Here is a 16,148-nt window from a genome sequence, read left to right on the forward strand (position 1 = left end):
GGCTAATTGAAAAAATAACAGCAGCACGTGTAGGTGTTTTGTCCAAGGTATTACGAATTATGGCATGGCTCATGTCAGCCTATGAATCTGAGAACTCCAGGTTTGTGTTAAACATCTTTCTGCTCTAACGTGAGGGAATTACCCATTGTAATCTGATGAACATATTGCCATGAGATGTGGTACATTCATGACATCCCTTCCTTAGCTTGTGTGTAGGTGTGAGCACATGGCGTCCAGCCTTCTTTGAGCAGGAGGGAGGGCACGGCATTGCCGCGTGCCCATCTCTGTACAGATGGCACGCTGCTCTCTCACACGCATGTTCTGCTCCCTTTTCTTGTAGGCCATATGTTGGGGTTGGGTTTTCCCACCCCATAGCCTGCTTTGGCATTTCACTTCTTGCATGCAAGCACCATGAACACTCAAAAGAACAGAAAGGCATCTGTCGTGAGCAATGTTGGTTGATAGGAAAATAATTGTAGTTGAGTTTGGTTGTAGTTAAGTTCAATGTAATCGTGTATAGTTTCAGCAGCATTCACATATAATACTGTATGAAAATGCAGTATTGCATGTTGGGTTCATTCCTATAGTAGGCATTGCTTTACAGAACTACAGTGGTCACTTATTTTTAAAACATACTTCAAAAGCTCAAAAGCAAACTTGGTAGAGTTTGTAAAGAAGTAGAGCTGCAGAGCCTGTTTGGAAAACATTTTATAAGATGTGCAGGTAAGCCACAGTGCTTCAAAGAGTGACAGTGTGCTGTCCCCTCAGTACAGTAATAATCTATAGTGAATTAAATTGTTGCCTTAATAATTGATACAGCAGGAAGCCCTGTTGCCTTTACTGTAGTGAAGCAAATGCTGCGGGTAGCGGCAAGAGCAGTGCCTGGGGCTGGTGTTGATGCTGTAGCAGAGATGCAGCTGCAGTAGTGCCTGTATCGCTATGGCAGACAGCGGTCCTATTGAAAGCACGTTCTGCAAAGGGCATGTGCCTTCATCCCGGTGTCGGCAGAGCTATGCTTTTTTTTCTTTTAAATCTGAAAACGTGTTTTCTGGCATGCCTTAAGAAAAGAGGAAATAGTGGTAAGTAAGTGAAGAAAGAACGCAGGCTCCCTCCGTCCTAGGCCCGAGCTCTCGCTGTCCTACTACCGCACGGACGCAGCTGGCCACCGGTCGCGCGAGCCGCCGAGCCGCTGTTGGCAAGGAGAGCCGCGTTTGGGCAGCGCCGCGGCGTCTCGCACGGTCCCGGCGCGGCGGGCGGGAGGCACTCGGTGCCCGCGCCGCGAGCTGCCGGCTGTCGCTGGCCGCAGTGCTGAACGCCGCCCGGCCCGGCCCGCGGCGCCGTGGGTGCTGTGCGCGGCGGGAGGGCGGCCGTGCGGGGCGCGCCAGGGCCGCGGCACGGAGCGCACCGCCGGCAGCCGTGTTGGAGCGCGCCGTGTCGCTGCGGCGCGGAATGCTGGCGGTGAGATCGATCGCGGAGCTTTCTTGTTCGGAGATTGAGTCCTTCCGGCAAGAGAGATTTTTGTGTAGATAACTTACAAAGAGTAACGTTACCTACGCAAAATGGAAGTGGAGCTGAAGCTGGCCACCGCGCAGGAGATTGCCGTTCACTGCCTGTAACCGCACGTTTGGTTTATGAGAGGACGTTCTGAAAGCTGATAGCAAACCAGCACGTAGTGATGGGAGTGAAATAGCTGGTGACAGCGCAGAGAGAGCTCGGGCAGGCAGGTATCGGTCAGCAGCAGCACACACAAACACGAGGGGCTTCCCTTTCTCTCTGTAAAAAGGGACATCATGTTTAGAAAGATGTGCAGCCTTAAATATTGTATTTTTTTATTTTTTCTCTTTAATGTGCTTAGGCATCTCCAGAGCAGTTTAAAAGAAAACAAAACAACAAGGTTTGCTGTTGTTGTTTTTTTTTTCCTGCACACAGACAAGTGTTCACTCACTGTCATTGCATGCTGGCTGTTTCCAATGCAGCTGTGTGATTAAAAAAAAAAAAAAAAAAGCCACTGTGGCTTGATGCATAGGTGTTAAAAAAAGGCAGACAACCCGTGAGGTTGTGTATGAGAGGACAGAAATGTAAAAAGTATGTCGCTTTTTTAGCATTTGGCTTCTAAAAATAGAACCAATTGATATGCAAGGTCTTCGAATTAAAGGTCAAAGGTGACAAACCAGGACAAAGGTCACGCAGCTCATTTTCAAGCAATCAGTTTCTGGTTTTTTCATGGTTGAACAAAAGCTTAATTATACAGAAAAGCCGGGGCTGTGATATTAACTAGTCGATTTTAACAGAGAACTCGGGGTAGTTTTGCACTATTCCCTCCTTTCCGTAATGTGCTTTAATACTACATACGTGCTGCTGCTGCTGATGCAGATACGAGTTTGACTGCATCAATAAACGGCTTTAAATGTTTCATGTTTAATAGTTTGTTGTTTGTATTTACAACTCATACATGAAAACTGAGACCAGAAAGTAGCCACTTCCAGTAATCTCAGTGGAAAAAAGTCTATCCCAGTGCTATGTACTACGATTTCAATGGAGTTAGAGTGCAGGTATTTGCATTTTGGGATTGGTGCCTCTCTCAATGATTTCTAGCAAAGCGCTTCCAAGAAGTCCAGCTTGTGCTCTGCAGCATTTTGCATGGCAGTGGGCAGTAATTACATAGACCTGGAAACTGTTCATTTAATTACCGTGTATATGTGCTTGTCATTTTGCGATGTGCAGCACCGTATTCTTTCACTAAGACTGAATTCTATTTGAAGGTATCATTTCAGTACTTTTATTAATAAGACCACATATAAATCAAATCACATTTCCTGCAATATTCTGAACATGTTTAATAAACATTATGTGGCTAATACTGGATATATGTTTATACCACGTGCAGTATTGCAACATACGCCCATAAATTTCACTGTTAAAATTTGCATCCTCCCCGGTATTTTTGTATCCCATTACACCTGTCCTATTTTCTTCTTGACACTCAGTCTCCTGCACCTACTTTGATGTGTGCACTGACTTTTTTAAAGAGCTCGTGACTTTGCAGTTATATGCCACCAACATCCCTATGTAGTTTTTTTTCTGGTTTGAATTTATGAGCTGGCTGTACCAAAATGTATAAACAATGGCCACTGCATTACTGTGTTTGCTTGGTTAAACGGTGAGTCAGAAGGCTGCATGTGTACAGCTACTGTTCCTTCCAGTTAAAATCAGAAATATGCAGTATGCCCCCCTGTGCAATCCATGCTTCTGGGAAAAAATAATAGTGGTGCTTGAAATAGTGAGCTTCTGTTTTCCTGTTGTAACCTTTGGTTTGCCTGTTTCATTCCTTGCTGAATCTCTGTATTCACAGCAGTATTTGCTCATTGCACTTAAAAATACAAATGACAGGAAAAAAAAAATCTCTATTAAAAGCTCATTCTCAAGTATTAACTCAGCGATCCGAGAAAAAAATAATGTAATGGCATGTAACAATAAAATAGAAATATGTGCAAGGGAAAGGATATGCCACAGGTTCAGTGTAAGTTCCATAAAAACAATTATTAGCATAATGTAGAGTATTATTATTATATTTCAGCATGGAGAGGAGGTTTGAGCAAACCATGCTGAAATTATTGTACAAAACCAAACCAAAGTCTGTAGAATGTTTTCTTAATACAAGTCATTGTAGCACAGTTGCTTTCGATGGGCTGGTATTAAACTCCTGGTTGGTGAGAGTGCTTTGGTACTAAATGAAAATTATGAATTATGCAGTTCATTACTTCTAAACTTGGTTAAACAGTGGTTTTACATGGAGAAAAAGCATACAGAATTCTGGGTTAAAACTGTGATGTTTTTACATCAGACATGAATGATAGACATTCAATTTGGTGTAAGCTTGGAGAATGGGGAAAAAAGACTTTCCTTTAACTAAAAACTCAAATATTGAATTTGCCTTCTTACCTTTGTAGGTGTGCACATCTTTCTTCCTTTAGCCTTCGAAATATCTCTCTGCAGGGCTTTATTTGTATTGTTTTGTTTGCAGAGAAATTTTATTCTCTGCCTGTGAACTTACAAATCAGTGTAGTTTCTCACACACAAAAATAAGTACAATATCTGAAAAACATGCTGATCTACCAATAGATTTAGGATTATGGCTTTTAAAGTTGGTGGGTTTTGTGTTTTTTTTGTTTTTTTTTTTTTTTTTTCCATAAAAGGAATTAGTTTAAAAGTAATAATGATTAAAAAAAAAAAAATCAGTCTGAAAGCAAATGAATGCCATCAGAAGGAAGGTTGTTTCTCATGATTTCATTTGCTTAGAAGCAAACAGGACCTACAGTAAATGAATTTGTGGCAGTTTCAAAATGCCCATGGTAACCATGAGTGGGATCAAAGCGCTGCCAACAAAAACGAAGCAGGAAAAGCAGCAGTAGGAGAGGTGTTGGTTGCACTTTTCTTAATCATGTATTTTGAAAATGTTGTCTTTGAATCTTATAAAACATGAGCTGCAACATATTTCATTGGTTTTTATGAAGTAATTACTGTTTGGCTGCTTAACCTTTGTACAACTAAATGCAGACTGCATGAAATGAAGGATTATATAAATGAAATACTCCTAAGAACTGGGGTTATCCAGTGCCTGTTTTAAAATATATATATATATTGTTCAGGACATTCCTTTAGTATGTATTATTAAAGCTCTAAGTTAGATGAATCCTAAATACTTTAATGCAAAAATACAGTCCATATGAATATAACAGCAGTATTTCATTTTAAAGAGAAATCCTATTTCCTATATCCTATTAAAAAAATTGCATCCTATTCAAACTGTAACTATCCTACATCAGATCAGTTACAAAATAGGACCCAACGAATAAAAACTGGGTTTTTCCTAGCTATTGTTTAATGAATTTTCTTGAACCAGCAGTTTTGAAGTATTTCAGCATTGATGCTTGGAATTCTCACATGTGCTCAACATGTACTCTCTCGCCAATATTTTAAATAAATTTTTGCCTAGGCTAAATTAAATTGTGAGAACATCCACATATTTTTTAGCGGTGTAATTCCGTAAGGATACCGACAGCTGAGCATCCATCTTCAGGAGTCTTTTGTTGTGCATTTCATTCTCACTATTTTACATAACGAAACGAAAACAGAAGAAGAGTTAAAACAAGGAGAACTCCCCAGGAACATATCCATTATTTAGAAGTCCACATTAAAGAACACAGGTGAAAATTCTTAAAACAAGTTAATTCAGAGTGTAAGGCAATGCTCACTCATGATTTCTGAAGCCAAAGTACGGTGAGCACAGTGCTTCAGCCAGCAGTCAACAACTGCAAGCAAAAGATAACCATTTTTTGATTGGTTAAAAGTACAGACAACAAATTGGTTATAAAGTGTGTTTCCTAACTTAATAGAATTTGACCAAAATAAAAATTTAAAACAGTAAAAACAGATACTGTATGCTCCTCCTATACTTGGGTTCTGTATATAGAGGTTTTAAATTTTGGATGTACTTTGTAGCATTCATCCATTTAAGCCTTTACTGCTGATGAGCTCTGCTAAAGAGCTCCCTTAACAGTGCATGTTTTCCCCTGTTCCTCGTTTGTTACAGCATGAAGTATTGCTAGTTTTCTCCTCCTTTCCTCACTGTAGGTAGTGCTTACAGTAGCCATTCCTGGAAAAAAAAAACACACACAAAAAAAACTTGTGGCTTTAAATCAGTCTGCTTGCTACCACTGCCTGTGAAAGAAGCAGAGTTAGCCTCTGAAATTTCATTTTTGAGTTATTTTTCAAGGAAACCACATAACTTATTTAATGGGGTAACTATGTATGTCAATTTTGCTTTCATCTGAGGAAATTACATTTCTGAATCTCCCAGGCAGCAAACTTCCCCACACTAATGGGTTTATGATGTGAAAATCAAAACACTGCTTAGCAAAGAGACTTTTTAAACAAAATCATGTATAAACTTATTGATCAGTGGAAGATAGCAGTAAGAAGTCATAAAAGAAATAAATGATACAAGCTGCTAAGCAAGTTGAAAAGCAAGCAATGTGCTACTTGTAAAGAGGTGTGGATTGCTGTTGATGTCTATCAGTACATCTTTAATTGTTTTGCAATAATTCCACATGGTGTTCAGCTGCACCTGTATCCTTCTGCACACTGTGAGTGCAGAGCTGGGGCTGCTTTCAAATAGGGAGCCTTTTTTTCTAAAATATCTTGCTGTTTAGAACTTATCTCCTAAAAGTCATTTATTATACAAAGTTGTAAAGTTCATGTAAATGCCAAAATAATTTCAGAACTAACAAGCATAAGTGTTTTCTTTCTTTTATTCTGTACAGTATAAGGGGGTGTAGGAAAGTTGGTCATCAGTCCTTTCAGAGCCCAGCCTGCTTCCCTTTAAGTCAGTGACTGAATTCTTGTAGGTTGCAGTGGGATGCAGCAAAATACATACTGCTGAGTTTTTCATTTAAGCTGTCTGGATTAAATGAGTTCCTAAAATGCTCAGGCTCTTCCATACTAACATCCCTGGTGGCAAGTTCTGTGCATCTTACTGGGAAGTTATTTAAAACAACTACTTTATAAATAAATAGATAAAATTGCATGTCCTTCCTTCTGCTTAATAATGTGGTATGTTTATGTAGTATTTTCAAACATGCAGTGCTTAGAAACGCTTTGGAACACTGATAATGGAAAGAAGAGTAACGTGTTTGTGCTGTTTTCTACCACAGTTTTAAGAACTGTGCTTTATTTTTAGTCCTTTCATAAACGGAGGCAGACTTCACGTCAAAGCCAAGAACAGATCCTTTACTCTATGCTTGCATATTTCATTATGTTGCATAAATAATGCAAGTAAATCCGAAAGACACAAAAGCCACATAGCCACAGGTTGGCTGAACAAAGAAGCAAACACAGAGATTGGACTATAGTGCTTGAAGGTGTAAAAGCAGGGTTAGGTTCAATGTAGAGCACAAGTCCACACAATTCTTACGAAAAACCCAGTTATTACCAGGGGGGAGGGGCAGAATTTGTTTTCTGCTGTCATTGCACAGAAAGGAAAGACAGCGCCACACCATTTTCCAATTCCCAGCATTGTAAGGGACACAGAATGATTGGGCATGGGGGGAAGAGGAAGCCTGAGAAATTTGATTCTCATTTGTCTTTGATAATTCATCTTCTGGCTTTGCTCACTTCTAGTGGAATATTCTTCCCTCCCGCTCAGGAAAAACAGGGGTCAGGCCACACTCTTCCATAGTGAAAAAGACAAATCTTAGATTTCTCTAAAAGAAAAGAGAATCCGTCTTACATCTAAATAGGAAGATACGTGCTTTGGTCGCATTTTAGTTAAAGTAGATTAACCAAAAGGTAGGAAAGGGTGACAAGTGGACAAGTTTGTAGCAGGTGAGTTTGTGCATGCTCCTGCCTCTTCATCTTTCTTGCTTTGAACAAATTTGGATAGCCTGGCTCACAGGATTACACAAACCCAAGGTCTTTTCCTCCATGCTTCCCACTGTTTGTGATACTTGGTTTCTGCATGGTATTTTATTGTACAAACTTACCCAGGCCTCGCTCAGCTAGGTCAAAAGTGTACTTTCCATGGAGTTTTGGTAAAGCTAAACATCTGTACTTTTGTGAATAATTCTGTTTGGGATGTAGAATGTAGCTTTGTTACAAATTATGCTGTAATTCTTTATCTGATTTAACTGAAAATATTTTTCTCAAAATGGCACTGAGTTACAGTTTTGAAAGGAAAGATACCAAACAATGTCTTTTTTATCACTTTTTAATATCATGTATCATGTATGACTGAGCGCTTAATTTGTACTATTTACACATAGGGAAGACAAGAGTCACTTGTTCTTAAGTTACCTACTAGCTTTAAATATTGATAAAGGGAAAGAACAGCTTCCACTGCCCTGCAAATCTGTGTCTCTTCCTTCTGTTGCCATCAGATGCACAGCTTGCTTGAGCGTGGTAAAAGGGAGGATGCTTTTAAGGATGCTTTAAAAAGAGAGACTCGGCTGGTTTTCATGCTATGTCTTGGTTATCTCCTGGCGTTTCTGATGAGCTAGGTAAGTCTCGCAGCCCGTACGGTTACAGGTCACTTCACAGAGCCAAGTACCGGCATTTTATGGCCTTTTAATGAGCCGTTAAACTGTAGAAGAGGTAATTAAATATGGAACTCGGTACAATGTACACAGCACTGACTCCAGCTCTCTGATTCTAGGTTCCTCAGAAGACGATGAGGTCATTCAAGAAGGTCTCCTCAGGCTCAGGTCAGTCCTTTCTGTAGCATCTTACGTGGCTCGTTTTGTATCTGTGAAACTGCAGTTTTGTAGTACTTCTGTTCCACTGCCTCAGTTCATTTACTTTTCTGAAAGAATCATTGGTTTCATCCACAAGCTTCAGAGTTCTTGCTTGACGTACTTTGAATACGACAAGTAAACCATTCTATAGAGGAAGTTGATTTGGCGTAGCATACCTTTGGGTACCTGCTGTAAAGTATGAGCCCAGATGCTCAGGAGCTGCCACAAAGGCGCGCTTCCCAAAGGCTCTGCTCAGTCGCTAAGATCCCAACTAGGCGAACTACTTCCATGGCGCCTTCGAATCGCTGCGGCGGTGGGACGCTGCCTTCTCCCGCCCCCAAGGGCTCTCTCCCGGGCGCCCGCCCGCTTGCCGCGGAGCATGCGCGGAGCGGGAGGCGCGGAGCTCCCGCGGAGGGGAGCTGCGCCGCTGAAGGGCGGTGGCTGCGCGCTCTTGGCCCGGCTGAGTCCCGTAAGCCGGCTGGGATGGGTTCCCACCTGTGTGCGCGCCGAGGCACGCGGGGACTGCGTGGAACGGCGCTCCGGAGCTGAGGGATGCGTGCTCGGCGTCGGCGGACGCCCCCGGTCGCCCCCATTAGGGACACGGGCTGCCGCGCGGACGGCTCCCGGAGGGCGCTGCTGTCTGCCTGGCGCTGGCGACCGTTTCCTCCGCGCCTCCCGCCTCGGGACAGCCGGAGCGCAGCGGAGCTCGTTTAATTCGTTTCATGGTTAGAAAAGTTTCTCGGGGGCCGTTCGTTAAACGCCACCTTCCCGCCTCCGAGGGGAGCCGCGTTTTCTGGGGGCGTCGAATGGAGGATGGAAAGCTGCGCTCCGCGTGGGGGTGCGGCGGGGCACAGCCGCCACCTCAGACGCCCTCCGGAGGTGTTGGGGACGGAAAGCGGGTCCCGGAGCCGTGGAGCCGCTGCTGACAGTGGAGCGCGGCGGGCGGCGCAGAGCCTGCCCTCGGGACGAGCGCTGCGCGGCGTCTGTGCGCGGCGGAAAGGAAGGAGCGGCTTCGGGCGCCTAGGTGAGGCGTTTTGGCGGGAAGAGCCGCTGCCTCGGGAGCTCCACCGCCATCACGTCGAGTCCCGCGGGTGGGTCGGGAGCCGGGCCGCGGGGCCACCTGAAACCGGCCCGGCGGGCAGCCTTCCGTCTTTGATCTCTTTAATGGATCTTCCGGGGCTGAGCGAGACCCGGGCCCGGGGTCCCCGCCCTGGGAGGCTCTGCCCTCTACACGCTGCCGTTCCCCAGCTCTCCGGGGCAGGGGGCGCTGCCCGGCGTAGGGCAGGAGGGCGGCCCCTCCGACCCCCGCGGGGAGGGGCTTCCCCCTCTCTGAGAGGAGGGCGGCTCGGATGCAGCGAGGCTGTAGCCGTGGCTCCGCTTCACGTGCAAGCCCGGGGTTGGTTCGGAGGCACGAGGAGTGCTGCCGGGTTTGTGTCGCTTTTGCCGTCATTGTCGATGTAGTTCTGTGTGGGTTTTCGGGGGGGGGAGGGATGGGGGGGTGTGCCCTTTTTTTTTTTTTTTTTTTTCTTTTTTTAAGGATAGAAGTAATCGGAGTTAGGACTTTAAAAGTTTTAGGAGTGTGGCGATTAAACTATCGCCGCTGGTTATGTAGTTTCAAGTGGGCTCGCAGTGCGTTTATGCAGACAACGATCCGCTTCCTGTAGTTGTCTTCTATCCAAATTAGCATCTCTGTAGCGAAACGAGAGGACAGAAACACCTCTGTGCCTGCGGGCTGCTGCCATTCAGCTAACTTCGCCCTGACCCGCTCTATGGGCTTCTTCCCGTTTATTCCCTGGGCTGCCCGCCCCCTCCAACGGGAAAAATTAGGGCTCATTCTCAGCGAATGGGTTCTGTGAGGGCATCGCTGGGCGGTGCTCCGCTGTTCTTTCTTCATTCTTTTCTTTTTTTTATTCTCTTTCTGTTTTCTCCCTCCCTCTCTCTCCGCAGCCCCCCGGCTGCCACAGCTCTCCCTCAGCACTTGAAAGGCCGATGTCCCCGCAGGAAATGAGTGAGCCGATAACATCTGACACCGCCGCCCGGTCCGGTGACCCCGACCTTAATTCCACTAATACTGGAGGCCTGAAAATCGCAGGAAAGTCTCCTTGCACGTACGCTCCCCCGTTTCACAAAACCTGCATTTATTTTGCAGCGTAAAAACATCACAACAAATATAAGTGCAGTTACCAATCCCTCGTTTTTATTAATCGAAAAAACATCACATAATTAATTTTATTTTAAATGGAAGGTACTGAGCAGGGACGTTTTGGAACCATTTGATGGGCTTGAGCAGCTTTTGTGCCTGTTCATCCCACACGCTCCCATCCGAGGGGTCTTCATTGCCATGCGTATGGAGTGTTTTTTGAAAGAGGGGCAGAGGGAGCTCCTAATTTTGGGTCGTTCTGCTGCTCTGGGAGTGGTCTCAGACACTTCCAGCCGGTGTTGTAAGCATTTTTCCCGCAGGTGACCTGAATTTCTCCTCCATGGCTGAGGTTTCATGCGCGTTAACATCTCCTATATTTGTTACATATTACAAATCGTCACGGCCATAAGATCCAACCATATAAAATTACAGAGATTTAATATGGTAAAATAATCGCTGTCGCACGGAGGGAGGAGGCTAAGAGCAGAGGGGAGCGGTGCTTGGAGCAGCTCGGCGCAGGAAGCCGACCGCAGAAGTAACCTCTGGGAAACGTCCGGCTGGAGGCTGCGGAGGAATTCAGGGCTGCAGCCCGCTCACCGCTGCCGGCTCGGCGGGGACACCGAGGGGTGCGGACGGGTGATGGGAGAGGAGCGGAGCCCGAGGGGCGGGCGGCGTGGAAAGGGCGCGTGACGTGGTGACACGCGGGTAGGCGGCGAGAGAAAGCAAAGTCTCTTTTCGTACCTCCATGTCTACCTTTACTACGGAGGAGATGAGAGTGATGGGGAGCGGCGCGGCGCGCTCTTTCTGCGCGTTGAAGCCCGGCCGCGGGCAGCGCACGGTGCGCCCACCTGCGCGGAAACACGGGGCCGCGCCCGCCCGCCTGCAGCGGGAATTTAGCGCAGCAGCGCCGGTCCGCGCTGTCTGTTCTCTCTTTGTTTTCCTTCTCTCGCTTTTTTTTTTTTTTTTTTTTTTCCGCCTTCCTCTCCAGCAAATCCTTTGCCGTTCCCCCTCCTCTTTCTCCCCCCTCCCCACCGCGCTCCTGGGGAACAATCGCCGCCGCCCGAGGTTCGCTCTCCCACCAGCCCTGAAAACCGGGCTCCTATTTAGGAAGTCATTAATCACATCCCCTCCCCCGGAAAGAGATGGCGGAGAAACCTGTGAAGCCCAGTGCCTCCCCCCATCCCCCTCGAGGAGCGCTCCGAAGGGCCGAGCCTGGCGCTCTTCAGGTGCCGCCCGGCCCCGCAGCTGCCGCCCGTGTGCTCCGGCCGTGTGCACGTGTAGCACCGCGGGTTCCCGCACGGCACCGCGCGGCTGAGCTGCCGAGAAAAAAAAAAAAAAAGAAATGAAAAAAAAAAAGCCGCGTTGGAAATGCCGTGTTCATTCATAAATTATTTCGGTGTGTCAGGCGCGTAGAGAAGGCGATTGGCTGCTGCAGCTTCTCCCAACCCCTTCAGGACCCGATGCGAAATTAGTAGCGAGAAAGCATGTAATTGGCAAAGTCACGTGTGCGCGGGGGGCCAGAGACCGAGCGCCAGAGAAAGGGAAAAGGCAAAAGGGGGAAAGCACGTTGGACCATGCGAGCGAAATTGGGGCTCGTGCAGACGCAGGATGTTGGGTTAAAGCAGAAGAGCACTTCGATCCAAAGGGAAAGTTTTCATCTCACGAGTTTGGAGCAGAGGGCCCGTGGGGCAACATGGCCGAAGGTTAATTTTCTTTTTCTATTGTTTTACTCCGGTTTCGTTCGCTCGCTCCCCCCGCCCTCCCTTAACCCCCCCCCCCCGCATTCCCCTGTTAGCGGCCCGCGCACGGGGGCCGCCGCGGTCTCATTGTTCCGGACCGCCGCGGACCGCCCCCTCCCATTCAGCCCCGAGCGGCTCCCGGGGGCCATTGTCCGCCGGCTCCGTCCGCCCGGGCCCCGTCCCGGCGGCGGGATGAGAGCGCGCCCCTACACCTGTCCCGGCCGCCGCCCGGAGCGCGTTCCGTGGAGCGATGGGCACACGCTGGGGAGCGGCGGTGGCCGCGCCGCACGTGCCGTAGCCGGCAGTACAGCCCCCCCCGTCCGCCCGCGCCGCGCCAGGAGGGACTGATTGGGCCGGGAGCCGCGCTCGGGAAATGGGATCGGTCTTAAAGCAGCAACACCCAAGTAACGTCCGAGGGCCGGGATGGGGCCGCGGATGGAGCGGTGGTGGCGAGAGGGGTCGGGCCGAGGCTGAGCCGAGCCGAGGCCTCCGGTGGACGCATTTCGGGAGCTGACTGCCTGCTTCCTTACTCAGCAGCAAACGGGCTTCTGCCGCAGTTTGCTCTCACCGCGTTTCGTTCGCGTTTCTTTCTTTTTTTTCCTTCTTTCTTCCTTAGTAATTGATTTACACGTTGGCCAAAGGATGTTCCCAGAATTTAACTCCTCTTTGCATCTTTCTCTTTCTCATTTCCCCTGCCCCCTCTCCCTCAGCAGGGGCGAGTAAAGGCGGTGAGGAGCCCGTGCGGCTGCCGGAGCACGAGGAGGAGGAGGAATCCCCGCTTTGGCACGGAGCCGGCCACTGCAAATGGTTCAATGTGAGGATGGGATTCGGGTTCATCTCCATGAGCAGCCGAGAGGGAAGCCCCTTGGAGTCCCCGGTTGATGTCTTTGTGCACCAAGTAAGAGCCTTTTCTGTCTTTTCTCCTCTTTGGTTAGGTGCAGCAGGGCTGTGGGCTCACACGTAGGCAAGTAACGTGGCTCCCTCGGTATTTGGGAGCATCCGTAATTAGAGAGTTGCCTTGGGTAAGTTCAATGGACAGCGTGCTGCTGGGATAAGTGGCTTGTTGGCTTGTGCTCTGCAGCTGGAGATGGTTTTCCTTGGAAGTGCTTAAAAGCAGACTCCCGAAAGAAGAAATAAATACGCTTTTCGTTTAGGTAACATTTGAATGCGTTTTAAAACACTGATTGTAAACCTCGAATTGCTTTTTAAAAGCGCATTTGAGATCAGTCAGTGAAATTAAGACATCGTTACAGTGTTGTTTTGCAGTAATTCGGGCCTGAGAGTGTCCCAGTGGTGCTACACTGGAACGTGGGGTTGCTTTGGCTGAGTTTTAAATACTCCCTCCCAGAAAAAAAAAAACCCAAAACCAACCACTGCAGTGATGACGAAGTGAACCAAAAGCTTTCTGAGGCTTTGGGGAAGAGGCCTGTGGCTACTGGTTTGTTTCTAAGCACATCAGTGTGAGTGTGGGCACTTATGGCAGGGTGCCTTTGGATGGAGGTTGTCCACAAAGCCGTGACCCCAGAGGAGCTTTTCCCACGTTCAGTGGTTTGTGGAAAAGGTGCATGCAGATTTTCCTGGGTCTCAAGCGCTCAGAGCTCATATGAGATGGGCATGGGACCATTCAAGGTTAGCCAGGGGCATGCCAAGGAGGCAGAAAGGCCCCTTAACTTTTGGCATGGTTATCCATTTTCTATGACATTTGTATTGAAGGAGAGAGGGTTGGTTCATGAGGGCACAGCAGTTCCATTTCTCTATTCTGTTTGGTGTCTGTTTGTGCTGTCTTTCACCAGGCTTTCTCAAGGAATACGTTTAAGGGTGACTCAAATTTGCAGGCAGTGCTGCTGTGGCATGTTGTGTTCTTTGTGACTTCACAGTGTTACGCATACCCTGTGCTTAAGCTCTTGGCAATCAGTATCAGCTGTTTGCACTTGGAATTATGGGCCAAGCGTGGAATTAAATAGTGAATTTATTACATCATTGCAGTTCTGATTTTGTACTGGCATATAAATGCCCTCTCACTTAGCTACTGCTATTTTGCTTTTTTCTGTTGTTGTTTAAACTGAATTAACAATATACTTAAATAAGAGCATTCTTCCTGCTTCCCCCCACCATCTTCCCTTCTTCCCACATTTTTAAGTAACAGCATTTGTCTTTGCAATTCCATAAATTTACTTCATAGGAAAATGAAGGGGGTTTTTTGTTTTTTAATTTTTTTTTTTTTTTTTTACTACATGTTATTGAACAGCAGCAATATTAATAAAAAGATACATTTGGAAACAGTGATATTTTTAGGGCTGTGAAAATGCACAAGAGTTGAACTGGATGATAACATGATGCAATTGAGTAATGCTGGGCATGGTGTACTGTCTTACAATGTACAGTAGCTGCAGAAAATAATAAAAAATTAAAAAAAAAAACCCCAAAAAACGAGCATGGTGAATGTGGAGTTCTCTGTTCTGTTGTTTCCTCTCCCTGAAAGGATGCAGTTTTCTAGAGGCAGGATATATTAAAAGTATTTGTTGACACTTCAGCAACTTACAGTTTATCAGTATTCTCAGGTTGTAATGCCAAATGCAATGAAAAATGGCTTCTTTCACTGTGCATAGGCTGTGTGCCTCAGTCCTTTTGAGCATTCCTCAGAGATATGCCTCAGGGAATTTATTAATGTTCTGCAAGGGATTGCTCTCTCAACAAAGATACGTTCCTCACTTTTTTTTTCTTTCTGTCAAAACCTGCAGTGTGCATGAACTTCATATTTACATTATCTTCCTTCCATCAGTTAAAAGTAGATTTTTTTTTTTTTTTCTAGTTGAAGAGATGCAGAGAAGCAGCATCTACTTTGGTTCAGAATACAATGTAGATAATTTGTGTTGGTGTACGGGTTGCCGTGTGTTAGCTGCTGCCTGACCGATGGTGCCAGTAGCAGCCGGCACATAAAAATGTCTCTGAAAAATCAGTGAAGCTATTTTACAGTGCGGCTTTTACAGCAGAGTGGGTTGCTTGATAGGACCCTATTCTTACTAGCTTCATTCATTTGAAAAATCTGCTCATGTGAACTGTTCCTTTCAAGGCAAAGATGTGAGTTTATTAATCTGTTGAAGCAAAATCTTGCTGTTAGAAACTGCTTTGAAAACAGTTCATCATTTAAGCATGCATGCTGTTCTGTGTGCATTCACCCTTCTGCAATAATTTTACAGAATCCGTTTAAGTAGAGGAAAGAAGCCTCTACCTTGCTACAAGTCAGATTAAAGCTAGCTTGAAACCTGCAGCAATGTTTTCATTGCTTCATCTTTACCTTTTCTTGGTAAGATTATGTTCAGCTTATGAGATCTTGCTGTGAGCAAAAACTGCTTGGATGTTGAGTCAAAATTCTTGTAATAGTTTAAGCTCATTATGCCCAGTTTTTTGAGCTTGCAATGAATGATTTTTCTTTCTTCATGGAGTTAAGCCTTGGTTGTGTGCAGATTGCAGTCGTGTTTTTGTAGCGTCAGTGCTTCACTAATTACACAATTATATTGATAACTATTTTTAGCAGACAAGGCTTGTGTTGAAACCCCCTCTTCTTTTTCACTCAGTGAAAATTCTGTTCGTAGAACAGCTGCAGCACTGGGTTTTTAACTCCACCTTTTAAGTCCTTCCTACAGCACTAATCATTGTGATTGATTTTCTCCAAACTACCTTTAGGTGGTTGTTACCATTCGGGTAATGAGGTACCTGCAGTTGGATGCGTTATTTCGGGCAGAAACATGTCAGTGATTATATATGGGCGTCTGCGTGTTTGTGCAGTGTATATAAGGCATGTCTACAAACATTTACTCTCCTGCTCCCCCTCCTCCCTCTCTTTTTAAAATAGCTTTATTCTGATGGTTTATATTTTGTCATGTGTTAAGGTTATTCAGTATGGTATAAAAGTACTTTTAAGACAAGCCAATGACAGTGTGCAGCTCACTGAATTTTGTTTGGAGTTTGTCATTTTGG

At 46.0% G+C, this 16,148-nt stretch overlaps 1 protein-coding gene across 2 annotated transcripts in view; it reads left to right on the plus strand.

The window, feature by feature from the left end:
- The first annotated feature begins 8,224 nt into the window (after positions 1-8,224).
- The window catches only part of LIN28B (lin-28 homolog B), a 79,200-nt gene continuing 71,276 nt past the window's right edge, over positions 8,225-16,148 (plus strand). The window contains exons 1-2 of one of the 2 annotated variants that reach the window (XM_042826560.1): positions 8,225-8,258; positions 12,878-13,065. In XM_042826560.1, the coding sequence (XP_042682494.1) occupies positions 8,225-8,258; positions 12,878-13,065 (222 nt within the window). Of the gene's footprint in view, positions 8,259-12,121; positions 12,132-12,877; positions 13,066-16,148 lie in introns of those variants that run through there. The other variant, XM_042826567.1, reaches the window with a different exon arrangement.

The sequence above is a fragment of the Centrocercus urophasianus genome, unplaced genomic scaffold, assembly GCF_019232065.1.
Source record: "Centrocercus urophasianus isolate 14NV4802_14NV808 unplaced genomic scaffold, USGS_Curo_1.0 seq_10, whole genome shotgun sequence".
Lineage (NCBI taxonomy): Eukaryota > Metazoa > Chordata > Aves > Galliformes > Phasianidae > Centrocercus > Centrocercus urophasianus.